General features: G+C 39.3%; 3 protein-coding genes across 4 annotated transcripts; 2 read left to right on the top strand and 1 right to left on the bottom strand.

Annotated features, from left to right (window-relative positions):
- The first annotated feature begins 1,678 nt into the window (after positions 1-1,678).
- Positions 1,679-2,857, top strand: LOC5520466 (pyroglutamylated RF-amide peptide receptor). Its single transcript, XM_001640170.3, has one exon. The coding sequence runs from the start codon at positions 1,679-1,681 to the stop codon at positions 2,855-2,857; it is 1,179 nt and encodes a 392-aa protein (XP_001640220.2).
- A 2,534-nt stretch (positions 2,858-5,391) lies between these two features.
- On the top strand, positions 5,392-7,384 carry LOC5520388 (acetylserotonin O-methyltransferase). The gene is made up of 3 exons (XM_001640171.3): positions 5,392-6,028; positions 6,589-6,861; positions 7,124-7,384. The coding sequence occupies exons 1-3, from the start codon at positions 5,425-5,427 to the stop codon at positions 7,345-7,347; spliced, it is 1,101 nt and encodes a 366-aa protein (XP_001640221.3). The 5' UTR covers positions 5,392-5,424; the 3' UTR covers positions 7,348-7,384.
- A 1,129-nt stretch (positions 7,385-8,513) lies between these two features.
- Positions 8,514-27,064, bottom strand: LOC5520389 (titin). 2 transcript variants are annotated; one of them, XM_048732244.1, is made up of 26 exons: positions 26,862-27,064; positions 26,445-26,528; positions 24,897-24,927; positions 23,201-23,918; positions 19,636-23,170; positions 18,063-18,142; positions 17,897-17,992; positions 17,374-17,507; positions 16,601-16,655; positions 16,261-16,362; positions 15,830-15,917; positions 15,578-15,628; positions 15,182-15,240; positions 15,007-15,078; positions 14,604-14,672; positions 14,320-14,403; positions 13,337-13,416; positions 13,201-13,231; positions 12,983-13,063; positions 12,438-12,572; positions 12,132-12,231; positions 11,446-11,636; positions 11,051-11,179; positions 9,624-9,683; positions 9,389-9,474; positions 8,514-9,257 (listed from the first exon to the last, which is right to left on the bottom strand). In XM_048732244.1, exons 1-26 carry the CDS (start codon positions 26,893-26,895, stop codon positions 9,221-9,223), a joined length of 6,222 nt encoding a protein of 2,073 aa, XP_048588201.1. In that variant the 5' UTR covers positions 26,896-27,064; the 3' UTR covers positions 8,514-9,220. The 2 variants fall into 2 exon arrangements, with proteins under 2 accessions (XP_048588201.1, XP_032221243.2); XM_032365352.2 differs by having other exon boundaries at positions 19,636-23,918.
- Between the last annotated feature and the right edge of the window lie 180 nt (positions 27,065-27,244).

Below are 27,244 nucleotides of genomic sequence, written 5' to 3'. Positions count from 1 at the left end.
AACTCCAAAAAGCTTAAATCCTAAAGCTGTTGGGAAACCATTGATGAATAGAGCGGTTTCAATTAAAGTGGTTTTTATAAGCCTGTGCAACAAAGGGTAATAGTCAAAATGTAGTAGTCACGCCAGGTGGGGGACTCTCAAGAAAAGTAGACAGGGGTGATCGTCACATCTTTAAGGGTATAAAATTTCGACAAACTCCCATCCCCTCCAAGGTTGCTATCTCTAAGGGAAAAAAATTCCACCAACTGCTATTAAAGGGTGTTAAACGTTTTTTTTCGATTCTGTTATCTCTTAGGGAATAAAAATAGGGTGTTTAATGTCTTTTTCGGACTCTGCGATCTCGTAGGGCTAAAAATTCCTTCGACCACACCCAATTTGCTATCTCTTCGGGGTAATAACTTCTCTTGACCACATCCAAAGTGCAATCCCTTAGGGCTAAAATTAATTATCACCACATAATAATCACAAATAATCAATAACCACAAATAATCACCACATTTGTTTTTATGGGAATACCCCCCCCCCCCCCCCCACCCCCGCCGTTAGAGTGTATTAGTGGTAAATTCCACTTTAATCTGTGAAACACTAACTGATAGCTTTTATGTAGTTGAATTTAGTAGTCACTAATAGCTGGTGATACCCTGCATGCAAAACAAGTTAGTAGGGGCGATCGGTCAATATTACTAGTAAAGGGATCTGCTGTTTCTATGATAGATGGTTATGATTTCTATTAGTATCAGCATGATTGACAAGCAAATCGACAAGCCGGCAAGGCCGAATAAAGACACTTCAGGATCTGTGGACAAAAGAAAAAAATATAATGCGTTTAAGAAATTTTGATAATCTCTTCCTCTATTCCCAGCAGTCCTTTTGGTAATGGTACATAAGGTTCCCAAACAAGTGTCTATTTAAAATGTTTACTATTAACGACTAAGTTTAAAATGTACCTGCAATTACAATTAGTGGAAATCCTATTATCACTATCTTAATTCCTATGCACGCCATGTGATCTTTAAAATACATACTTAATTGTGTCTTCTTGGATCTTATCCCTAACAAAAGTCATATCTTTTTTTATCAAAATAAAAATGAAGAATAAAGCCATCCACATTTGCATTCTGTGAATTATAACCACTAAATATGTTTTTAATTCGGGAGGGTTTGGATGAAAGCTATAGGAACTAGTGTTACAAACTAAATATATACTTAAGTTAATAAAAAGTTTACTTAATAACTCTTATGACTAATTTTCCAGGTACTCGGCGGATTGTGATTTTGGCTGCTGAACCGTTAATGAATCGCTGGGGATGTTAACCAGTGGTAACATCTTCAGTGACAGTGCTTATACACAAACTTGTAGTGCTTGTAAACTGCGTTCATGCGCGGGGTAGTCCGTTAATACCTGACGAGTCAAAAGTCAAGCTAACGCGCAGGAAGGTACAGAATTTATAGGCCTCATTTATATCTGATTTGCCGGTAAAATCCATGTAGAGAAAATCGATCAAGCAGACTTGATTTTCACAGCGTTGAAAAGAATTAGCGTTGAAAAGAATTTCAAGCAGGAGTATAAGGATAAATTATAAGTAACATTCATATACGTCGGATATTAAATCTAAACTTTCTCTCTCTACATCTCTTGCACTCACAGGATTCTGCGGAGGTCATCACTTTGAGAAAAATGGAACAAAGTGACCTGGAACGCCAATATGTATTCAAGCCTATTCCTCTTCATATTAAACACACAATCAGCGTATCGATGATTCTCTTCGCATTCCTTTCCTTAATGGGAAATAGCCTCGTGGTGTACTCCATCAGACCCCCGAAAACTCCCAACTCCAGAGCCTTTAGAAGAACCTCGACTAAATTATTCGTACGCTGCCTGGCTACATCGGACATTCTCAGCGCTCTCATCACATGTCCTGTTCTTGTTATCGAGATCTACGTACCGATAACCCCGAGCTCTTGGGCATGCCACCTGGTCAGGTACATTGCGCTTTTTCTCACCGTTATTACAATGATGAATATCTTCGCTATAGGAATTGAACGGTACTTTGCTATTTTTCGCCCTCTTTCCCCACCATCCAACAAAACCACCAAGATGCTTATTGCCGGAGCGTGGATCATTGGGATGGTGATGACGGCGCTAATAAACATCAACATAAGGAGAAGAAGGTATTTTATTGACGAGGACAAGTACACCCTTTTCTGCTCCTACGACAACTCAACGCCTACCAGTAGAATAATCAACATCGTGTTCGTTCTCCTTGTGTATTACTTCCCCTGCATCATTCTGACAGTACTCTGTATCAGAATCCTAAGGTTTCTAAAACATCGAAGACGAACAGGCCCTGCTCAAATGGCTGGCGATATCAACAACTCGCGAAGATTCAAAGGTAGTTACATGCTAGTGTCCCTCATCTTCGCCTTCATCCTCCCGTACCTTGCCTACGTGGTCTACCTCACCGTAATGATGATTCTCAAGCCTCCAGTCAGTTACGTCACGGATTTCACTGTCAGATATGCAACTGCAGTCGCAGGCTATTCAAACGGTGTGTTGAATCCTGTCATCTACCTTATTTTCATGAAAGATGCTCGTGCGCGTTTGAAGGGTCTGTTTACGAGAAGGCAACGGGTGGGACGACATCATGTCGCAAAGGAGAGGCTTCAACAAACTTGGAGCAAGACAGGAGAAATTTCAGCCCCGATCCAAGGGTTAGAAGCGGCTACTAGTCGAAGCAGATCTATCACACCTGGAAAAGAATTTTGTCTAGAAGAAGAAAAAGGTTGTACACCTAATTTGAATCCCGGAACGCATTCAGCTGAACTCGAAAGTCACTATTTGACTACAAAACTTTGAATATCTTATGATGTCCCTGCATCCAAGGCTTATAAAATAGAGAAATTCTGCGTTTGTATTGTTTAACGGATTGATTTCAAGGGGTGGATTAAAACGGTTCCGGGCATAAGTCCGCCCTGGATTTGTAAAAAAAAAAAATAACGCGTAGTTTCGCGATTGCCCAAAATGCGAAATCAATTTTTCGTCTTAGGGAATACCGCATAGTCAATCATACCACCTAGACCAATTGAAGTTAAAAGTTATACCTTACAATATGCAGTCTAGATTAAGTGTAATGATATATGTCGTAGCAGGCCTCGAAATATTGGAGGGGAACAATACAGAAACGTTAAGAAAATATTGAGGGCACAGCCACGCCCCTACAGGTCATGTCCTTATGATTTTCAAAAATATGGGGGAGGGGGGTACGTGCCCCCTGCTACGGCCCTGTGATGAAAACATCTCATTAATTGGTTCAGGTGGTACTTTAATTACGTGCTATTCCCAGTTGATAAAAGATACTCGGCGGTCGCGAAAAACTACGAATTCGCCTATAAAACCAACGAAAACGCGTCAACTAAGGTCTAGCGGGTCCATGGATCTAATTTTCTTTTAGTAAAGCCTTTATCGAACGAACACGAAAGTTAATGATAGCTTTGATGAGCACCATAAGCACGTAAACAGGGTTCACTGGGGGTGGGGGTGGGGACGCAATCATGGGTATCACATGGTATTTAATTAGAGAGAGAATTAGAGAGTCTGCAGTATTACACAAAAGGTAAAATTTAAAGTGTAATCATAAATTCGGTGTAAGGTCTTGAAGTCAATTATTTGAGAGTCTGTCGGTCTGCAGTTTCCACCAAAAGTGAAATTTAACGTGTAGTAAAAAAATCGGTGATAGGTCCTGAAGTCAAATAATTGGGTGCCCTGATTCTTGAAAAAAAAAAAACGTGACCACTCTGATCAACACTCAAATAAAAGGGTTTAATCGTAGCCCTTTGAGAGCTAGAAAAAGTGGAATTCTCGTTATAATATAGTAGTTGTAGCAGAAGCAGTAGTCAAAGTAGTAGTAGTAGTAGTAGTAGTAGTAGTAGTAGTGGTAGTAGTAGTAGTAGTAGTAGTAGTACTAAAAACAATATTATACCATATAAATAATGTTTAAAAGCAATTGATAGATGAAAGAACGAATCCATCAGTGGTACGTACTTTGTAAAAAGGGTGCCTTGTGCCTATTACACATTTATGAACAGATTTTTAGAATAGCGAAGGACAATTCCATCCAGGAGATGACAGTTACTTGTGACTCCTTGTTCTTGTAGGCTATCTTTGAAGCCAGTGCTGTAATAAAGTTCTTGCAATCGTTACCCATTTCAACGTCCATGACTCTTTGATTGCATGTTCTGATATCCGTGGGTTTGTTTTAATTAAAAACGTGCCCCCAGTATCCCACCCCCTGCTACGGCCCTGAGTATGGAAGAATGCTGTCACTCCAGATATCCAATAGCCTCCAGTTTTTATGTCTAACCTGGCATCTTAGCTCGTTCTTGTTGATCTAAAATCAAACAAATCGTTGTCAAGGGCGATCCTCCGCTAGTTACTTTTCTCAAATTTAAAGAAATAACCAGTAGAGGTGCGCACTGTGCCCCCAGATTCTAAATGTCTTAGGACCCCCCCCCCCCCCCCCTCAGTATTTCGATCTTGTTACGGCCCTGCTCTTTTGAGCATTTTCTATTCCCCTTTTTGTTCTGCCGAGTTTGTCGTGATCCAGAGGTTAACGTCCACATACAAACATTAACTTAAACTGCTCTGGTCTGATTTCTCCTTGGTTTGGTGAGACATTCCCTTCCCCCTTGCAGCCAATCATTGGTACCATCACGAGCGGAACCGGTTGCCTGACCTGAAGATGAAAATACCAATCAGAATGGACGATGCCATTCAATAGTCACGGAAAAGAGTTTGAAATACTCGATGTATTTGTGGCATTAGAAAAACTTCTTTAACAAGCACCTATCTAATCGTACCTATCACCTATCGTAACTGTCATGTCTTCAAGTATCATTTTTAAAAAGTAATTCAAGTAAATCATGATTGATCAGTCAAAAACACGAACCAACTCCAAAAACTCGTCTTCCATCGTTCAATAACAAACAAAAAGGGTACAGCCAAAAGCCACGTGTTCGGTCTCTCAACTACCAATCCAAAATCAAAGATCCTCAACACTCCAGTTTATTATAGTACATAGTTTTATTTTATTACTTTATTTTATCATATTTAGATATATGAAAATAAAGATATAAAAAGCATGTGAATGGGTCAAACCAGCTGACTGCAAAGAACCGTGCCTCCCTTCCCTGCTAGCAGAGGCCTCTTTTCTGTGTATTTCGCTGGGCTGGCGTTCTCTTTAGGCCTCTTTTCTCTGTATTTTGCTGGGCTGGCGTTCGCGAAGAAAAGAGAACGCCAGCCCAGCGAAATACAGAGAAAAGAGGCCTCTGCTAGCAGGGAAGTGCCTCCCCTAAAAGGAATATCATTTGGGTTACCTGTGGTACAAGTGTGTCAATGAGTCAGTTAGGATACCTGTGGTAACCAATATGGCGGCTGCTTCACCTTTGCCTGACTCCTTAGCTGAAAAGCTATTCGGTTTCTGTTCTTCCCAGATCATATTCACAGCCTTAGAACTTGGAGTTTTTGATGTCTTAGAAGAATCCAATCTTCCACTGTCTTCTAAAGCAATATCTGAGAGTATTTCTACAAATCAAGATGCCACTGAAAGACTACTTGACGCACTTGTGTCTATGGGTTTCCTCAAGAAAACAACCTCAACTACTAATCCAAAATACAGCAACTGCCCGGAAACTAAAGCCTTTTTACTGAAAAACAGTAATAGTTCTATTCATGCCCTTATGCCTATGTTGAGAAAATCATACACTCTATTTGAAAACCTCACCAGCGCCATACGGGAGGGCGAAAACCAATGGGGCAAAACAGGCTTTATAGCGCGCGTCTTTCTTTATACTATGAGCTTGTTAAATTACTTGTTAGGTACATCGATTGACTTGTTCTCGTTTGTTTACGCCACTAAAAGAGGTTTGCTAGTGTTCCTAGAAGGACTGAGAGGATCTTCCAAACTGGATGCAGAGGGGTTTGTGACAGCATTTGACTTGACCAAGTACAAAAGGATCTGTGATCTTGGAGGTACTTATATAGAAGTGGCTTTTCTGAAGGGCCAGGATCTCTAGAAAGAGGTGGGAAGAGCGAACATTTGCTAGGGTTTAGCCACCATACAGAATGACAGTCCTAGGGGGAAGGGGTCCTAAGGCATGGTCTTAACAATAAACTTCCTTCAGTTGTACAGTGATGACTGAAATTATTGCAACATTTTCCACGACAAAACAATTGCGACCACTTCCAAGATTGACCTCAGTAACGTTATATTCATAAAACCTTGGCCGAAATCCGCAGTTTAATGTACATACACAGGCAAACCATGATTAGAATCAGTCCCTCGTGATCCTTCGGGAAAATAAAATATAATTTGTGTTTTGACTGTTTTCTCAATAAAGCTACTTACATTACTATATTAGCCTCGTATTAGCCTCGAGGGACTAAACCCCTTTCTGCGCTACAAGTCCCCTTAAGAACAACATAAGAAGCTAATATAGTACAACAACAAGACCTAAATGTAGTGCATTTTTCTACTTCAGAGCTGCTGCCACCTTTAATTACTACTAACACCTCTTTGTCACCTCTTGCAGGCGCTACAGGGGATATTGCTCAAGCTGTCAATAAACACTACCCGGAAAGCAAGGTTACTGTATTTGATTTGCCAAAAGTTATTAAATGCTCCACAGAATTCAAGAATTACAAATCAAATGGCTCAAAAAATTCTATTGATTGGATTGGTGGGGATTTCTTCAAGGATAATCTTCCAGAAAATGACCTTTTCATACTAACAAGAATCCTTCAGAGCTTTGATGCAACTAAGATTGACATTTTGTTGGCACGAGTCTATCAACAATTACCACCAGGTGAGTTTACTTATTTTTCCAGATTTATATTTTTGGTGAATGTTATAAAAACAAAAATCAAAAAATGCAACTAGAGAATACCTTTCACAGCACCACACAATACAAGTGGAAACGTGGCTACTATTGACTACAGTGTATAATTATTTGTAATTGTAAAGGGTGAAGGCAGCCTTAAAAAAGGACCCCCACACTGAATCTATCCTACAAGCCTGATGTATTGCAAGTTAATGGTGATCAGATTTGATTTGATTTTCACTTTCAGGTGGTGGATTACTAATCGGTGAGAAACTTCTTGAAGATGATAAGTCTGGTCCGTTGTTAGGTAATATTAGTAATCTAGCAATGCTGGTCGCTGGCAATAAGGGAGCCCGTGAACGCTCTGGACTGGAGTACCAGCAGATACTTCAGCAACAGGGTTTTACTAAAATACAGTACAAGAAAACAGGGGGCACATTTTTAGATGCAATTTTTGCCTGTAAAGAGTAAGTTTCTAAAGAAATAAATTAACAATAATAACTCATAACACTGAAATGGATTTCTTTTCATTCAAAGTGAAATAATTCCATATAAAAAGAAACTACCATATTAACCTTTGAAAGTCATTTCAATAACTAGGTGCCACAGGTGCAAAAAGAAAGAATTCTACTTTTACCATGTAAACGGTGCATCATGATTTTTTTTCCCACAAGAAAAACAAGCAACGGTAACAGACTGTTAGTTTTGTTGCATGCAAGCCGAGAGAACGGAAAACGTACCACGTTATTTTAATTGCATACATGCCGTACGCTTCAACGGAAACCTCGTTTCTTGTGGCCTTCGTATGTAAGTATCTTCAGCATTATCGATAATTTTCCCTGCATTAAAAATTCGAACGAACAATAGCCAACATTCCTGCATAACAACTGAGAACTACACGCATGATAGTACCGTGTAGTACACTCATTCCCTGCTAGCAGAGGCCTAAACAAATGGAAGTACACTCAGCGTTTTACACTCAAAATACACGCAAAAAACGCGCGCGACGCCATTAAGTTTCTTGTACTGTACTGTATCGAACTGTAGGTATTTAAATCCTTTTCACAGGCGCGTACAGTAGCTAGGGTTGTGTGCATGGCTGCCTAAGACCCACTTTTTAAAAGACTGCTGCACCCCCCAGCTCAGCCCAGCTTGGACATTCTGGCTACATGGCTGCTTCACCTTATTTGTTAGGTTCTTTTCATCACTTTATTCATGGAGTTTAAGTCCTCTGTGAGCTGTGATTAGGTTAGAATCTCTCGTCTTTGTTAAACACAGGGTTCTGCTTTAAAATATAAAACTCCTCTTACCCCTCGGCTCAAATTCGCAATTTTAATCAGAACACTGCCACGCTAGCAGTCACAGACGAGTAACGTAATAGGAAAAACAGATGCAGTAACAGGAAGACATTGCGAATTATTTACGAGGAATAAGTTTATCATGCCAGGTAAAGCTACGTAGTTACAGTAGCATGACGGTAAAATAAGCCTTCTAACAATTCCCAGGCAGACAATAGTCACATACAAGTTATTTTAATTTGCTTTGCACTGTATCTGAATTTATTTTGTGATTATATGGACATTATAAGTTCTACCAGCTTTTCCCTCAGATTATTAAACCAAATAGAAGAAACCTTGTTATTGCAAGGAGGGTAAATTTTATTGGTCTTAATGAGTAGACTAACATGACTCTACTTCCAGCTAAACAGTTGATCTTTGTATTTTTTTTCTCTATTTACAATAACACTCAGTATAATAAATTTTGACCAAAGTAAAATCACTTTCACCTTTAAAAATCGACTTTTACAGCGTTATATAAAAAAAATGTGTCAAATGTAAAGCAAATTATTCTTTGTACTTTAATATACAATAAAATAACCAATGTTTATAAATCTCTATATTCATATAAAAATCATTTGATTGCAGTGCACAAGAATGTATTTGCATGTTTGTTGGGTTCTTGGCTAAACTTTCTTATTCTGCCTTGTCCTACATACTGCATCAGCACTACCACTAAGCTTGCCTTTTTGCAGACTTCACAGTTATAAGTTATTTACCATTGCCTGAATACTTTCAGCCTATTGGCAATCTTTTGTTCTTTGAGCTTGTAGAGTTAAACAGCTCTTGTTTCAATACAGATGCATTTTTAAATTGATCAATTCACTGAAAAAACACCTGACCCTCAATATTGTTAAGAGCATCTGTAGAGTATGAAGTTTATATTCCTATCATCACTTTGAATTACTGTAACCATTTACTCTTATGGTGACGGATTTTTATGTTACTGGAATTGTTTCACTTTCTTTAGTACTTTATTTACAAATAATCTGTAACTTTACTATTGATTAGATTGTTGATGCTTTCTTAAGGCCTTCTGTCCACCTAAAAAGAGAAGTGAACCAGTTGAAGACATTATCACAAGTGTGTGTTATTGTTTGCACAGGGCTTTTGAGAGGCATGAGCGTTGAGTCCATGTCATTATTTAAAGTTTAAAGATTGAGCCTACACCTCACCTTAGAGCAGAGGCCTCATTTTCTGCTTTAAAATGGATAGGTTGCAATCCAGCATGTCTTAGCTGAAACTCTATATCATCACCACTCTACAACATAAAAAAAAGGTTGTGTGTAGATGAGTTTGAGAGTTTACAATCATGAAACATAATACATTTTCTGTATGTGATATCTATGCCGGCAAACCCCCAAACCACCCCCTGCACCGTCCAGCATAAAACATAATTGACTATATCACCTTTCTCATTTCCTCAACTTCATATCCTAGTACTGGAATTGTCTCCTGTGCGACCACATCCTAGAAAAATAATAAGCTTAGTTATATACAGTAGCATACAGCCCCATAATATTCCAAAGAAATAATGCAGTAATTTACACACAAAATCTCATACAGTATTACCATATTAAGGTCCTTGGTAAAGGTAAATTTGACACCACTGTTTGTTTTTGTGGTTTTTGTAAAACCTGTATCAATAGTTCTTAAACTTTATTTTTGCAAAAAAAATTCTCCGTGAATCGCATTCTAAGACGGCTAAAATTGGCCTTTGCTGTTTCCCGTGACCTGTTGACCGTGAATTCACGCCAAATCTTGGACTTTTCTGGCGTATTATTTTGAGGCGAGTACTCGAGCTTGTCGGGCGTAACCTCACAACGGGTTTTAAGATATCGCCTTCAAATTTTTCGGGATCTGATAGATAATTATGCATATCATAAAGCGTGTGAGGAATTTTCGACTGATGATCGCTTTTATAGATATTTTGTTGTCAAATAACAAAAAATCCTCATACACTTTGGTAGATCATCTACTTCCTCAAAACCGCCTCAAAACTTAAACACGGAATTAGCTATTGCAAAAATAAAACTTGCGGGAGACATTCAATTTTTATTTGATATATAGTTTGTACATGTAGTCAAATTTTCTTTTTCTTCCGCGGACACGTCGTTTACCTTTACCGAGACCTTAGAGTGAAAACTCTGTACAGTGGAATCTTGATATAACGATATGGCAAGGGGTAAAATAATTATAAAATACTCGCTATAACATTATTAAAGAAAAAAAACAACATTTAAATTCGAATCCATCATAAAACGATGGCACTATATTTTTTTTATATAATTGCAGTGTGATTGATCATATTAAAAACTACTGCAATTGCTCAAATAACTGCAGTGGTACTTATTTAATTTTTCATGTCCCAGGTGAGGCACTGTCTTATCTGTTTTTTTCAAATGATAAAAAAATCTCTTTTTCATAATATGCGAAGAGTAAATCCTCCCAGGACCATAACATATGTTGTGGCCGTAGTACTGTCAATTTTCATTGCTTCCCTTCTAATGGTTAAAGGCCCATAAGCAACCAAGCCTTCATCATATAGAGGCTCTATTTTAATGCTGCGCATAAAAACTTTCAATTATGTATTTACAATGAAAATTCTCGTTATACGAGTAATAAAAAGCTCAAAGCGTAGAAAGTGCTTTCACAAGTGCGTTCACTTGCTCGTTCGTTAGCCACAAGCCACTCGTGAATAAAATCCCGTACGTCGCACTTTCTATGAAGTAAACTATATATACCAAATATTACTATATCAAGATTTTCCCCAGGACTAGGCATGTTGATGGTTATATCGAGGTTGCACTGTATAAAGCTAATGCAGTACAACTAACCTCGCTTGCTTTATAGGTGTACAATACATTGTCTTTCAGCACAAACCAAAGGCGCTTCCAACCATGTTTTCCTGGTCGTTTGCATCTCAGGTAACCACTAACCTGGCTACCACTCTCATTGCCAACAACCTGAACCCAGACAGAGCTCATTAATAAATAATATAACAAACACATCTGGTTTTCACTAAAATCTAGTTTTACTTTTAAAATCTTCAGCTTTTGGGCGAAAATCTCCTGATTTTTGCCACATCAAATGTTTAATGTCGATTTAAATTTGAAAAACATTACTTGTTTGCAAAATTTACCAAATCGAGTATTTGGCCAGCACGGTAATCTTGTGCAAAAATCAATTATTTATAGTAATAAAGATCACTGGGATGAATATATATTCTCACCTCAGTACATACAGACGGTCTGTACATCTTTGATTTACGATTTTGATTCTTTTTGCTCCCTGGCTTAAACCTGTGCAGTATCTCAAATCTTGCTGGTTTTCGGTGGATCCTGTCCAAAGACTCTGAATCCCCAGGTAGCTGAGGGCGTGGTTCAACTTCTTTTATTTCAGATCGTGCCTCCTTGTTTTGTTCTGAAACGTTCAGATAGGATTGGAACAACTCGATATTTGTCTATGAACTGTATTTGCTAAAAGTGACTATAACATGGCCACATAGCTAAACAATCATTCGAAACGCCCGTCATTTCCAAGCATAATAAAAAAAATAATAAGAAGAAAATACCCATTCTCTACATTGCTATTCTATAACCATGGCCAAATCTGTGCAATATAAAAACCGAAACAAAAGGAAATTTACATCACGATTTAATTTCGTCTTGTCATGTTGGGAGGACATAAAAACTGGAACAGCAATGTTTTAGAAATACAACGCTAATAAGTCTTTACGAATTCAACGGTGATAAACGATCGTGGATTCCCCTACCCCCCCCCCCCCTTCCCCAATTTTCTTCAACATATTATTTCACATGCTTGTTTAAGTTGCTCACACCACGCCCTCTATGCTTTGGAGTACCAGAGGATTGTCAATAGACCGACATAGGGATAATCTTGACAGTTGTTCCTTACCTCTTAGAAGAACCTCATAACACATGTCACACACCCTAGCTTGTGCGTAGTCTAGATATGTGAGGGGTGCAAGGTTATCTGAACAGGATCCACATACAACCTTAAAAAATAAAAGTTGGTGTGAAGACAGTGACAGCATGGTTAAACATTGCTTTTGAAGGTTTGCTCAGTTAACCACAAAAGAAAGCTTAACGTTGGTGAAAAATCTTGCCCAATCATTTTCTCATTTAACCGGAAGAAAGCCCTTTCCTCCTTGTCAATAGCGGTCCCTTATCATAGATAGGATAGTTGTTACATCATTCAAACCTTTCCACAGCCCCTGCAATGATGACGCCTATTTGTAACAGTGAAATCATCGGTGCATAGCATGCACATTGTTACACGGGCATCTGGGATCCATACTGGTGCCTTTTCACCTAATTTGGTATCTTCTGAATCTTGCTGAAGAATGAAAGAGTAATAATGCAAAGCTTATTGACACCGAACTTCTCTTAGAGGGACGCATGGTGAGGTTGTTATAGGACATCCTTACAAACATTGTACAAAAGAAGACTTGCAGTTTTGTAACAACAATATTTGTGGTATTCTATATGCGTGCTAGGAAGCCATTGATCAATCTGTAGCATGATTTTGACTTGAAATAGTATTAACATAATGTAAAACTAGAAGGACTTCAGACGAGCTGTAGACAACTAGGTGGTCTGCATAGGGGTATAGGAATTAGGGAAATAAATAAACACAAAGGTTTGAATTGGCATGTTTTGAGCATAAGCCCCTCATCTTCGTCTTTTTACAGAAGCGTAAAATAAAAAACTTCAATCTGTGCTGATTTATTTTGGAACTGACTGTACCTGTGTTACTGTTATACCCTCTTTTGACTTGAAGAACGAAATTTTCTTCTTCGTCATTGCATTGATTGCACGTTCAAGTTCCTGAAAGCGATCCAATCAGACATACGCAATTGTATGAGAGTACATTAAAGGCGCTAATAGGCAATATAATTTGGCACCAGCACAAAGCTACCAACATACATCACTGCTTCAAGGACTTTTAAGTAGCATAAGCTTACCTCCAACCACTCATCTCGTTCAGCGGATGTGCTGAAACATAGAAATAATCAGTGACAACAGATGGCATGGAATAGTTTTTACTTTTTTAAGATTTGCCTGCAAATCCAGATCCTAAATTACAATGCAGATCTTTACCTGGCAGACAGAGTAAAAGAGCGTGTAGTGCTGATGATACTGAACTCGTTCACAAATTCTTGACTTTCAGGCAGAATCACCTGGAGGAAAAAAATAGAAACAAGAAAAAGTTAGTACCAGGCAGCCAAAAATCGTCAATTTGTTTTCAAGAACAAAAATTTAAAATGAGTCATTGGAATATTTGCTTGAGAATGTTAACGGTTTGTGTTCTTTTATAATATGCGTTTTTTTATAATCTAGGCAGACATGGCCAGTGAAGGCAAAACGTATTACCCACATAATCATTTAAGGCAATCATCCTTATTATCTCCATGGCCAATAAAAGCAGATCTCATTACCTCCATGACCAATAAAGACAGACCTCATCATTCCTACATGCCCAGTAAATGCAGACCTTTTAATTACCTACATGCCCAGTAAATGCAGACCTTTTAATTACCTACATGCCCAGTAAATGCAGACATTTTAATTACCTACATGCTCAGTAAAGGCAGACATTTTAATTACCTACATGCTCAGTAAAGGCAGACCTTTTAATTACCTACATGCTCAGTAAAGGCAGACCTTTTAATTACCTACATGCTCAGTAAATGCAGACATTTTAATTACCTACATGCCCAGTAAATGCAGACCTTTTAATTACCTACATGCCCAGTAAATGCAGACATTTTAATTACCTACATGCTCAGTAAAGGCAGACCTTTTAATTACCTACATGCTCAGTAAATGCAGACCTTTTAATTACCTACATGCTCAGTAAATGCAGACATTTTAATTACCTACATGCTCAGTAAATGCAGACCTTTTAATTACCTACATGCTCAGTAAAGGCAGACCTTTTAATTACCTACATGCTCAGTAAAGGCAGACATTTTAACTACCTACATGCTCAGTAAATGCAGACCTTTTAATTACCTACATGCTCAGTAAATGCAGACCTTTTTATTAAATACATGCTCAGTAAAGGCAGGCGTCTTTATTACCTTCATGCCTAATAAGGGCAGGGTTTCCCGCAGTTTGTACTGATTACCGCCAACAGGAGCTGTGTACAGCAGAACGTCTGTCAACTGAAATGAAAAGCATTTTATAAGCACACTCCTTAAAGATAAGGTATAGTATAAAATTTGTACTGGGTAATGTTCTGCGTGATATGGCTTTACAAATTTACGTGGTCTAGATTCCCAAAGTTGCTGATAATGAAATATCATGTTTTGGAAACCCGACATAACAAAATAATATGGTATAGTGGAGCTGAATTGTCACTTACCAGGAAAAATGTGCGCTCTTGCATGTCTTTGCGGCAGAGCTTCAAGAGATTTCCCTGTTTGATAAATTCCTGTAAAAATATTTACAATCAGTACGTGTAAAGAACCCTAGTCAACCACACCTTTGTCGTTTTAATTTAAAAAAACAAATTACTGATGATATCTTAAAATAGACATTCAAATACAAAGTTGTATACTTCATTCAATAAATTCAAAGGGAAATATCGCAATAGCTTCCCCAAACTAGTAGATAGAAAATGTATTTGTTCTCACATTTGGTATTTTGCTAGGATAACAAAATGGCGGCTCACAGATAAAGCGGCAAGGGACCACAACATCAGGCCGTGTCGCTCCATTCCCTGGTTAACCCTACTGTATGTACTGTAGCAAACTAGCTCTACCTACCCGACCAGGCCTGACGATCTCCTCGTGACCAACCAGACTTCCCTGAATTCTCAAGACCTGCTCGAAATTGTCCTGTGTCAAAGAAAAAAGGGGGTAATTATGAGTGACTGTGTACCGTTAAAATAAAGTGGGTGCTTTACGTGATAAATGTGATTTCCGCAGTTTTCCAACATACCACTCGTTTCATGGACTCGTTGATATGCGTCGCAACTTCAGAGACGATATCAAGCGCGACTGCAACAAAAATGCAATAGTTTACATAGACTGCACAAGGAAAGTAAGGGATGCCAAAGAATGTAATGGCTGCCAAGGAAAGGGGATATCTCCTACAGGTAACCGTTATCAGATTTAATAATGATGCGCAATCATAATCGGGCATACTTGTAGAATTGCAGCATCTCTTCAGTAACAGATATTTAAAATCATTCTAAGAAAGCAGGGAGAATGATAAAATCCACGAATACATAAATTCTAAACAATTGAATTCTAATGTAGGTAGTTGTGCTTTCGCCTGAATTGTTTCCACCAGCAGCCTGAGTATCTATTTAAGACGGGTGACCTAGGGTGATACCTTTGATATCTTGGTACTCAGCCGATTCAGGTGGCAGGTGTTTGAGGTAATCTAAAACAAAAAGATATATGCTAGTTCAATTTAGAGTATTCTGGGGATCTCCAATGGACAATTTACATTACAGGTACATTACCGCTTCCACGAAAAAAAAACTTTGGCAAATTCTTCATTGGCCCCGCATTGGTCCAGCACCTCAGCACAGTACCAACAAGCATAACAAGCGGAAACATCTTTATCTGTATTCTCTCTTACCAATAAGTAGTAGTCGATAGCTTGGGATTCTCTGAACTGGTTTCAGCATAAACGAGTTGAGCATGAGACCTTTGCACTTTTTGCTTGCCTAAAATAACCAAATTTAATCATGGTTATTATTCTTCTAGCTTTCACTTAGAAAGGTTGACATGATGGCCTACCATGATAGCACAAAAGCGGGTTTAAGCGACTGTTCATTATTTAAAAGAGAGGGGAGGATTAAGAGAGGGGAGGATTCAGGGTGGTATTGTTTTCAGTTCCCCTCGTATATTTAACTTTAAAAGTTCGAGGCTCCCCCTTTGGACAATACAGATTGTTCAGCCACCCCCCCCCCCCCCCTTTCTTATCTAGCCAAGCAAAGCAACGTGGGCAAGGTGGTGCTTATATGGTAAGTTTATCGATCGTTTTTACAATTATAATGACTTCAGTACCTGGAATTCAAGGACCAATTCGGCAAACTGCGGATTCTCCTTCATGGTTTCTTGCAGAACATTTGCGGCTTTGTCATAATTATTGATGTAAGTTGTGTACATCTGAAAAGAACAAATCGATGTAAGATATACGGTAGACTGGTTGTACATCCTTGCTTCACGCACGTCTGCATAAAATTCTGTGTTTGGGGCGCCGTTGGGGCTGTGTTATGGAAGACATACCGCAAAACTAAACATGGATTTTACTCTTGTTGTACGGACGTGTTGTACAGAGGCAAATAAGAAAGCCAGCTATAGAAGAACTGCACGGAAAAGGGTCTCGTTAAGCATTCGAAAGTACCTTGAGAAAATGTCCATACTTCTTGACGATGTCTCCGATCCGCTCGTGGTCCTCCCTGTGTGTCCAAGAAAATGCATAAGTACGGACTCAAACAAAGCCTTTTGAATGCAACAGATACACCTATTGTATGCATCGTAACCCGCTGTGCTTCATGGATATCAAGTATATTAGCAAATAAGTATAAATAAAATGTAAATGCAGGTTTCAAAAGCTGTAGAATTCTTGTTCATGTCCTTGTGAATATTCACATGGCTTTCACATACAAGGGTTCAGTCGTATATTCGTTACCCATGAACCACCGCGGGTTACGACACTTGGATTATCGAGTGCAACCTTATTTGAAATAGCTTTATATTCGTTGTCTATAATAAAGACGTGAAAATTGTGAGTAACTTCTGGTAATTTCCACGTCATGTTCATCACCTGTTCTAAGGGTGCGAACGGTTAAATGCCGATAACAGTTACAGTTAATTCATTTAAATTAAACAAATAAGCGCAAAACAGCTCGAAGATGCTATACGGATATAGTATGTCATTATATAAAGCTTTCTGACCCACAATCAAGACTGCCGTTCAAAAATGTAAATACTATTTTTCTGAATCGCCCCAAGGCGGCTGGCAAGAGGTATCATAAGAATCATAGTAACACGAGACTATAACCACAACGACGCTATCTTTACTGTTTTTTTGTGTCAAGAGCATTCGCTGCCATTAAAAAGGTTTCTATCCCGCTACGATGATAGTAGTTGGCGTATAGCCGCTTTAGTGTATACCATGTTTTCATCCTCTCCTCTAGTTCTTGAAGAAATTTTACGTCCAGGTGGTAAATATTCCCCAAGTCCTTAAAAATCTCGTTTAGAGTCGATTCAGGTACAACTTCAGCGGCCTTGACAGATCCGTAACAATCCTGGATAAAAGAGCGCTAGGTCAGCTTTATTAACAAAACAATTACACACTCTCTGCAAATGTAAAGATTAGTACAAAAGGAAAAAGTTATTATTTCATATCATCCGAAAGCCTCTTCGGACTTTGAGATCAACCCCTTTCCCGAATGGTACGTCTAAAACCATGATAAACGGCGTCAGTATTTCTTGAAATAGCACACAGTATTGATGGGCAGTGTTTTGGTTAGTACATAGTGTTGCACGACGCTTCGCTGTCGTGGTTTCCGAAGATGTTGATGGTATGCTGGTAAGCTCACAACATTATTTCGCCCGGCAAATACCTGCGAATTTCTCAAAATACTGGCGCTGTACTTTGAGCCTAAGATCTATTGCAATAATAGCACCCACTCACCTCATATGCAAGCCTTAGCGATTCAACAAAAGTTCTCTCAGTTGACAGGATCTCATGCGTGATGTGGTAGGTCTTTTTCTTAGGGGGGCCTGTGGGCTATAAAATAAAATGCAAAAAAAACATCTTGCTTTGTTCGAAAATATTCTCAAAAATCCTTATAAATTACCTTTGGAGCAGACACGGGAAGGTCTTCGTCGTCTGACTCGGAATCTGTGCTATCGCCTTTTAGAAGAACAGGCAATACCTCTGAAACAAGCAAGGTTATAGATTGAAACGGTGGCCACGGTTCATTGTCTTCATTATCTTATATTGAGTTGACCCAAAATGCGGCTGAGAATGAAACCTTGACAGTATTAGAAAAGACCAATTACCCCGCCATTGGATGTTATTTTCATACAGACCGTTTTATTTATAAATGCAAATCAAAGGAGTGGTTATCGAAATGCCCGACTTTAGTTCTACCTTTCGTTCAATGTATCTATCTGGCAACGTCGCGTATAGTCCCCCATTATGCTTTACGAACGCAACCATGTGACATCATAAATATCACGTGGTCTGATAACACAGGAGGCCCAAAGTTCACATTACATCATTAATATCAATTGATCAGACAAAAGTCACATGTATCCATCACGCCTTACGCTAGCTGTCACTTTGACATTCGAACTAAGAAAAGACTGCATTTGGAGTGATTTGCTGTCTGAATACTTTACAAACATGCTGGCGAAATTAGCTACCAAGACCCTCAAACCTCACACACGCCGTCCGCGATAGACCCACACTAGTTACTAAAAGATGTTTATGTGCGTACATTTCGACCCGGGTCGTTTCAAGGACTGTCTAACATAAAGAACATGTCTAATATTGAAAACAAGCTAAAATGAGTTAAAAGATCGTTGGTGATCATAGCAAAAATGACAAATGACAATACAAATAACAGTGACAAAACAAACTATACTGAAAGGAAGTCCTCACAAGATATGGAAAGCAGCACAATATCGTGCAGAGACGAAGAACTTAGGTCGAAGAACTTAGACAAGAAGCGCGATCTATGAAGACGCCCGCCATGTTGGAAAACAACAACCTACGGTATTCGTAAGTCATGAAGACACCAATTGTTTAATGTTTACTTGTTTTTTACTTATTGTAATATTTTCGTAATACTGTTGAATAAAAAGGTGATTTTGTTGAGAATGTTTAATATAGTCGCTAGTGTTTATAATATCTTGCTTGTGTCACTCGTAAGTTAATGTAAAAATACAGCAACTTATGAACAGTGTTTTAACGTCGTAAGAAAATGATTGTAATTTGTTTGAAAAAGCTGAACAATTGTCGGTTGATGAAAATACAATTAATAAAGATTATATGTCCAAACAATGTGTGAGGTCTTGATTTGCAAAGTTTCTTGCCTCTGAATGTGCCGTGGAATGTGTCATAAACAAACCTCGGGCTGTACATCATCGCGATAGAGAACCAAGCAAAATCCCAATCGAACAACTTAAACGTATCATGAATAAAAGCAGCTGGCCCGACTTCAAGCTACTTTAGCGTCTAGTTTTTATAAAAAATAAAACCGGATTTACAAGGAAACCGTTAGGGTCCATAAACTGCCCTTATTATCAGTAGTGATTCTTTATTACTTCCTCAAGGGGCCCTAATAAAAAGGGCACCTTGTTTTCCTTAGAGCGGGGTTCCACTTTATCGGAAGCAAGTCAAAGTCGTTTAACAAACAAACTCACCCTTTTCACCGTCCTGTTTTACAGCAGGGGGAGGCGGTCGTCTCGGAGCAGGAGGGGCCGGACGGGAGGGCTTCACAGCATCCTTATCACCTTCAGCCTGGATCTTGTCGCCTTCACTTCGGCCCTGACTAGGCACTGTCGGTCTGGGTGGTGCGGGACGCTTGGGTTTAGGTGACACTGCCTCGGTAGATTTTGTCTTTTCTTCGTCTTCTTTGTTTACAGTTAACCTCCGTGGAGGCGCTTCTGGCGTTGCTGGCTTTTCCTCCCTCAGCTTATTCTCTGATAATGGATTTTCAGCTTCCAGCTTTTCGTCAATACTAACACTAGTTCCTCTCGATCTCGGAGGCTTTGGAGGGGCGGAGTCTTTACGCGAACCTGGTCGTGATGTTAAAACAACAGAAGAACGTTTTGGAGCGGGGAGTTCTTCGTCGTCCAAAGCAGATATATGTTCGTTTTCCAGTGACAGTGCTGGCGAAAGTGGTACAGAGTATGTTTCTTCACCTTCAGGCAATACATTATCTGAAAAAGGTAGTGAAGTTGATTGAGTCGGCTCTTCTGATTCAACGGTTGACGGGGACTTTGATCGCGGGACAGCGTTAAGATTTTCTTCACTTGTAACACATTTCTTTTTACCTGAATCGTCACCGTTAGTCTTGTGACAAAAGTCTATATACTTAGAACCTTGCTCGCTTACAGGTGAAGATCTTGGAGAAACGTAGATATTCTCTTCAACACTTGATGATGGTACTTCATCTACCTTCTGTACTCCATCACTAGTCAGGTTAGATACTGCAGAAGCACCTTGGAGCAGCTTCAAGTCTTCATCCGTGACGAGGGATTGCATACTCGGCGACTGTGATCTGGAGACATCATCAAGACAAGTCTCCTCATACTTGGTTTCCCTTTGCCCTGATGATTCGTCATCGGGAGTACTTTTTGGATCAGTTTCCGTGCGAATCGCATTTGGAACTACGTAAACCTGCTCATCAATCACGACTGTAGATTCTCCTGCACTTGCATTGCAAGAACCTGTTTTGGGAACAATATCGTCAAATGATTCAGCTACTGCAACATCCTGGAGGGAGGTATTCTCTGAGATGAGTTTGGGAATGGGACTTGGGACTCGATATATGTCTTCGAGCTCGTCAGATCCAGAATGGCTCGGCTCTATCGTTAACTTTTTGGTACAAGGTGCGGGACGCGGGGGTGCTTTTCGCGGTTTAGGCGAGGTAGGTGTTTGGTATGTCGTTTCAGGAAGAGATCTTGGGCAGACCTCTTCATAATCAGGAGGATTAGGTGACATGTGTACATGTGCAGGAGCAGGCTTTTCCTTCTTAGATTCTGACGAAGACCTCGTGCGATCTAGGGATTCGATATCTCCTGCTGGTAGAGAGCTAGGAACACTGTAAACCTCGTCTGTACTTGTGTCGGTACTGGGAGAAGCAGAGACCGTATACGAACGTTTAAAGGGGGCAGGACGTGGAGGAGGTTGGTGAGGTTTTGGAGAATAAGCTTTGGGTTCTACCGGTTCGTAAGTATCTGATGAAGACCGCGGACGGGGTGTTAGACTTGGGACACTATACACCTGGTCTTCACTACAAGAAGCTACAGATTCTGCCCTTTCTTTGTTAACCGGTGGCGGTCTTGGCGGAGGTACGTGCTTCTTCTGTTGCTTATCTTCCGTGTGTAATGTACGTGGAACCACATAAAGATCTTCCTCGTTTCCTGTTGTCGAAGTTGTTTGTTCTTCAGAATTCAAAGACTGATCGTGACATTGCCGCTCAGCTTTTAATTCACCAGGGACAACATAATTTTGCTCCTCTGCATTTAGACTGATATCAACTCCTTTGGCATGACTTGCGTTAAACGAAGGAGCTTGCTGAGAAGGTGCTGGACTCGCCGTGGGAAAGGAAGAACACTCTGTTACTACCTCCTCGACACTTTCTTCAGCTCCCGATGAAGTTTGCTGTGTTTCTTTTGCGTCTGTCACTGCTTCAATAGGTTCAGGGTGATGCGTAGAAACTTCATGTACTGCGGGATGATCGTCTTTGGTCATAACTTCAGGGACAAGGCTACTTGTGGGTGACTCATCTCCATGAGTGTGACGTCTTGCAACAGGCGATGGTGGTAAAGGTCTAGGTGGCGGAAGACCCTTCTGTTCCTGTCCATCCCCAGTTCTTGTCGTAATAACAACATTCTCGTACCTTGTTGATTCATGAGAAGGCTCTAAAGGCTTCTCATCTCGCAACTTGACTTCAACATTTTCATATTCTCTTACACGTTGTTTCTGTCCACGTTTGGATCTTATAGGTGCCACAGGAGTTGGTGAAATTGGCTTATCTTTAGCATTCATATCTTTCTCTATCTCTTCACGCTTAACCACGACCTCTTCATACGCTCCTAAATCAGACATATTTTTATGGTCAGACATTTCCTCGTTGAGAATATCCATGGACGACGGCTGATCACTATCTTCAGCATACAAATTCATGTTTTCGTAATCACTCTCTCGGACAACGGCACTTGCAGAAGGGGCTTTCGTTTCTGCGCACTCGTCAGGAAGAGATTCTTTTATAATCATTTCAGAATTATGGCTTTCAATTTCAGACGTATCTTCAACAATGCAAGAGAAATTGACTGGTGATGGCGAAACAGGTCTTGGTGGAGAATTGCATGTAGTTTCTGTCGGGTCGTCTCTAGCATCAACAAAACCGTCTTCGTTAAGCACCTCGTCGTCATCTTGAGCCAGTACTGGAGGAGCCGACTCTTTGGCGTGTGGTGCCTCAGCAACAATCTCATCATCATCAGCAGCCAAATCTTGCACCTTTTTCTCACTCTCTTCTTTAAAGTCATTTTGAATAATAACATTTTCGTATCTTTGGTTCATAGAAGAGGTCGCATGCGTTTCAATGACATCTTCAGGTTCACTTTCGACTATGGCTGGAAGAATTTCTAGTCCAGAATCGGTAATTTCGCTATCATCGTCCTCGTCACCTTTTGCTAGCTGAGTTGACATATCCACGTAATGATCTGGGGCAGATTCTGGGTTCTGTTCTTCTGTGTCAAGCGATTCATCAACATGGTCGACAGACAGTGGCAAAAGTTCATTATGTTCTACAAGTCCATCACCGTCAAGTCCATCGTCATTTACAGTAGCTCCTGATAAATGAGTCACATCTATTTCCTCTGACAAGCTACTTAGCTCCCATTTTAAGCACACTTTCTCGCTTTCAGACAAATCTTTGTTTTCTAAGCTTGTAAGTCGATTTTCGCTTTTATGGTCCTTTACGTCATCTGAATCGAGGCTCGGAAGAACACCTTTTTTGACATCATCCTGGGACACTGTCAATGCGCTTTCGTGGGTACCATTAGCAACTGGCGATTCATCAACAACTGCTTGTGCAGCAATTGACTCTTCTTGCCTAGTTTCGTAAACAGTCGGAGCATCAACATGTTCCTCATTTCCCATTTTACTATCAGGTAGTTCATTATCATATAATTCATTATTTTCATCTGTTCTATATACATATTTATCATCCCTTGCCTGTTCATTAGACATTACTCGTGTAGCCGCAAACATATCACCACTTTTCTTAGTAAATGTTTCCTCTGCATGCATGCTTGTATCGACACTGGTACAGTCACCATTTTCTACACTAATTTCCTTGTGCGAAGAGGCTTCTTTGAATGATGGTGATACCACTGCATAACTTCTTTCTAAAGAACTTACCCTAGAAAGACTAGCTGATTGTCTGCTCAGGGAAGCCGCTCTATCAGGCATCACCTTAGGTTTCGGTGGAACTGGAGGTTTAATCTTTCTGCTCAAAGAAGAAGTCCGATGTGGTGCAGCAGGAGGAGGTCTTCTTGGAGGAGAAGAGCGATTATCCTCGGAGGGACCCCTGGTGAGACAAGCTGTTTTTGGTGAAGTTGGGGGAGATCGGCACCCATCACTATCTAAAGAAGATTTTCGGGAAATTCCTTCATCTTTTGATCTTGTTCTCTTGAGGGATGAAGCTTTGGGTGTTTCATACGGCTTTGGTGTGACAGCAACTGAAGAAAGAACATGACGCTTGGATGGCACTGGTCTAGGTGGAGGACTGTGTTTGCCTGTTAAACTTTCGCTTTCTTTAGGCGAGCCAGAGCCTCTTTTCCCTTGTTCTGGAGATATATTTTCTTGGGCACTGTTTGCTCTAATGGAGGCAGGAGGTTCAGGGCGTCTTGGGACTTCACGCTTCGGCTTTGACCGAGGCAGTGGCACAGGTTTAGGCTTTTCAAGTGATGCCCTGTATAATGATAAAATGGTAAGCCAAAAACAACAACAACATATATTACTTATAATCTAAATATATAGGGTGTTATAATGCTACAATGCAACCAGCAAAGTTTGAACAAAAATGTGTATGGAGCATTCAGCTACTTATATTTTGTGTTTGTGTTTGGAATGTTTATTTTAACCAATTATATGGCAGATAATTATTCAGTCAGATGGAAACAAAATCTCAACAAATGTAAGCTTTGCTAGTTTATAACATTCCACATGTAAATCTCTGCTATTCAGTATCAATTGCCAAACTTGTTATGGTTTTCTTCTTTTCCAAATAAGTGGTCACATGCCTGGTAGCAACTGCCAAAATAATGTCAAGTAGTAAGGGTACAATCACAGATAAAGGCTTGGAGCTGTTCAAGCTACACAAGAAATATCTTTGGCGCACATGGCAAAGCCAGAAAACTATAAATGAGATGAAATGACAAACAGGTGAAACTATCTAACGTACTGTGCCATCCTAAAAGCCATTCAACTTAAAAAAAAGCATATTTGGGCATAAGCAAACAATGGAAAATACCAGTTTGCAGAATTGAAAAGAAACTTCTTGTTACAAGATCTTTGTACTCCACTGAGAAATGCAAACAAGCAGATTGTATGACCAACCACAGTAAATTTGCAGGGATAAGCAATGTTAAAAAACACAGTTGGCACATTTGTATGACAAGACATCACTTATTCACAAACAAAACGACAATTCTTAAAATGACTTATTAGTCAACCCAAAGGTATGGAATAAAACTCATATTTGATATACGGAAATATAGTTTTTTGAATTTGGATTGTTTACAGTTGGATGCTATCAAACATTAAAACTTCCTTAGTAGTTTGTTAAGAGCTTAATCATCTTGTACTGCATGATGGGTAAAGCAATAACTGAGGTTATATAAAAATAATAATAATGATCTCTTGGTGTAATTATGTTTTACGCCCTTACTTTCTATCAGTGGACTCTTTTGGCTTCACACCTATAATATGGAAAAAATACCATTAGCCTTTTCTCACACTCAAATAACATAAAATGAGGTTATATTTGTTGAGAGTAAAATCAAGGGTTTCCACTTCCCCTTCCTCCGACCGTACAGGCTTAAATGTGAATATGTAACAAAAGTCAGGGGAATGCAGTTGATTATATTTACAAACAAAAGAACATCAAATCATAGTTTTGTTTGAGTACATCATAGGAGGGGGAATCTGGGAGTACACTAGTATGATATGATGATGTATGATAAAAAAACATAAATTACAAACCCTGAATTATGTGATATAATGCTCCTTTAGGGCTGAAGGTGGCTGAAGTTTTTAGGGGGAGGGGGGACCCATGCTTAGTACACTTTTTTTAAAACAAAGTCTTTTCAGTTCAGGCTGTGCCATTCTTATTTTTGGGACTTTTAAAGGCTAAATATGTTCTTAACAATGTTTTTAAATTTTAGTGTACAGTATATAAGAATATGATAACCAATGAATTATTAGGAAGAGAATAGCACTAATGATCAGTAGCAATAATACTGTAAGATTTTAACCCTAAATATACTCAGAAACATTTCTGTCATCCTGTCCTTCCCTTACCGAAACCGAAATTCCATGCATCTTTACCCCACAAAATCCATCAGCTAATCCTGCTAGGCTTGTATTTAAACCAAAACCTTTGGGTACAAGTCTGCCTTCTCAATTATCTTAACTTTAACAAGATTGATTAAAATCTAGATGAAACAGAAATAAGGGGAAGCTTTGAGGCCAAGAGTAACGCAAACCAAACCAATAATTAGAACACAAACTGTAAAAAATCAGTTAAAAAACTATTTCCATAGTCACACAGCTGCCTGTGTTAAATTATACAGGCCATGTGCTATAATAGCCAGTCACTAATAAGAACTGACGACATAAGAACATGACCTGTATGCTAAACTATGTCTCTATAACAATCACATTAGACTGTTTTTTTTTTTGTCAAAAACTTTCAACAAAAGCAGTGTAAATCAGAAAAAAAATACATATAGTCTTAGACCTATTCATGTTACAATAAATTGAGGCTACATGGAATTTGAGAGGCAAATATTTACATAATGAGTTTTAAGTGTCATCTTTACACGAAGCATTTATTCACGAGATCATCTATTAAATTTAGAATCAAGATTTCTATAGCATTCCAGCCTGATCAAAGTTGAATAAAAAATGACATATTTTGATTGTCTGTTAAATTAAAAATCATTTTAATTAAAAAGGAACAATACCTCTCCGACAATTTCCAATTAATCAGTCGAAGCATATCTCTTCGAAGCATATCTGAACAGCCCCAAACTGGGAATGTTGTCAATAGAACTAAGGTTCCCAGTTAAGGACGTCTATAACGAGCAAACTGAACGCCTATACCAATCAGTATTATGCTTAAGCAATGGCAGAATAATCCTAATAATATTTGTCACAGTTAGTAAACAAATCCCTCATCAGGCAACAATGCAACAAGTTTACAATGTTGAAGTACCTTGACTTTCAAAGAGGCCTTCTCGACTAGACCCTCTTTCCAGGACTTGCCCTTGGCCTGTAGATGAGCTACTTGACATAAACGCTGAAATCAAGAACATAATACCCTTAGAAATGAGCGAAAGCAAGTGATATTTTCCCAAATTTAGGTTACAGTGAAGACGATCGACAGCAGAGCGGAAATAGACAGCCACGCGATTGAATAACATAATGTGCTACATTCCTCTATACAATTAAAATTCCACATAAATTTAAATGGCTACCTTTACAGTAGAGTGGCTTGTATATATACACTATAATCAGCAGTTTTGGAGTCATTTATGTCGTAAAGAAAAACAAACTGAAAAAGGCTAAAAGTAGGCCGAGACCGCTGTCAAGTCACTTGGATTCTGTACTCTAACCAACAGCTCAAACATACCTTCATAATTCTTCGCTCGCTCTCGCACATTCATTTTGGGAATTCACAGACCCAGAAGAGGTTCTGGTGAGGCTATAACTTCGTCCTACATCCCTAGTACTTTTAGATCGGATAGAATACGATGTCCTGGGATAAAGAATTGATTTAAGTCCTACTGCCGAACAGAGTAGGCCGAGCTTACTTCCTGCAGGTCATGTGATTGTGATGGGCAGCCGCTGTACAAATGATTGAACACGGGCTCGTTTCCCCTTCATTGCATATTTGTGCTAGTTTCGTTTAAAAAATAAAACCTTTCAAATTAATCGTAATAAGATTGACAGAAAAGGCAGGCCCGGACACAGGAGTGCGAATTTTTCTCCAGAGGGGGGACTTTATTATCAGGA

The sequence above is a fragment of the Nematostella vectensis genome, chromosome 1 (assembly GCF_932526225.1).
Source record: "Nematostella vectensis chromosome 1, jaNemVect1.1, whole genome shotgun sequence".
NCBI lineage: Eukaryota > Metazoa > Cnidaria > Anthozoa > Actiniaria > Edwardsiidae > Nematostella > Nematostella vectensis.
This window is presented reverse-complemented; position numbering and strand designations above follow the sequence as displayed.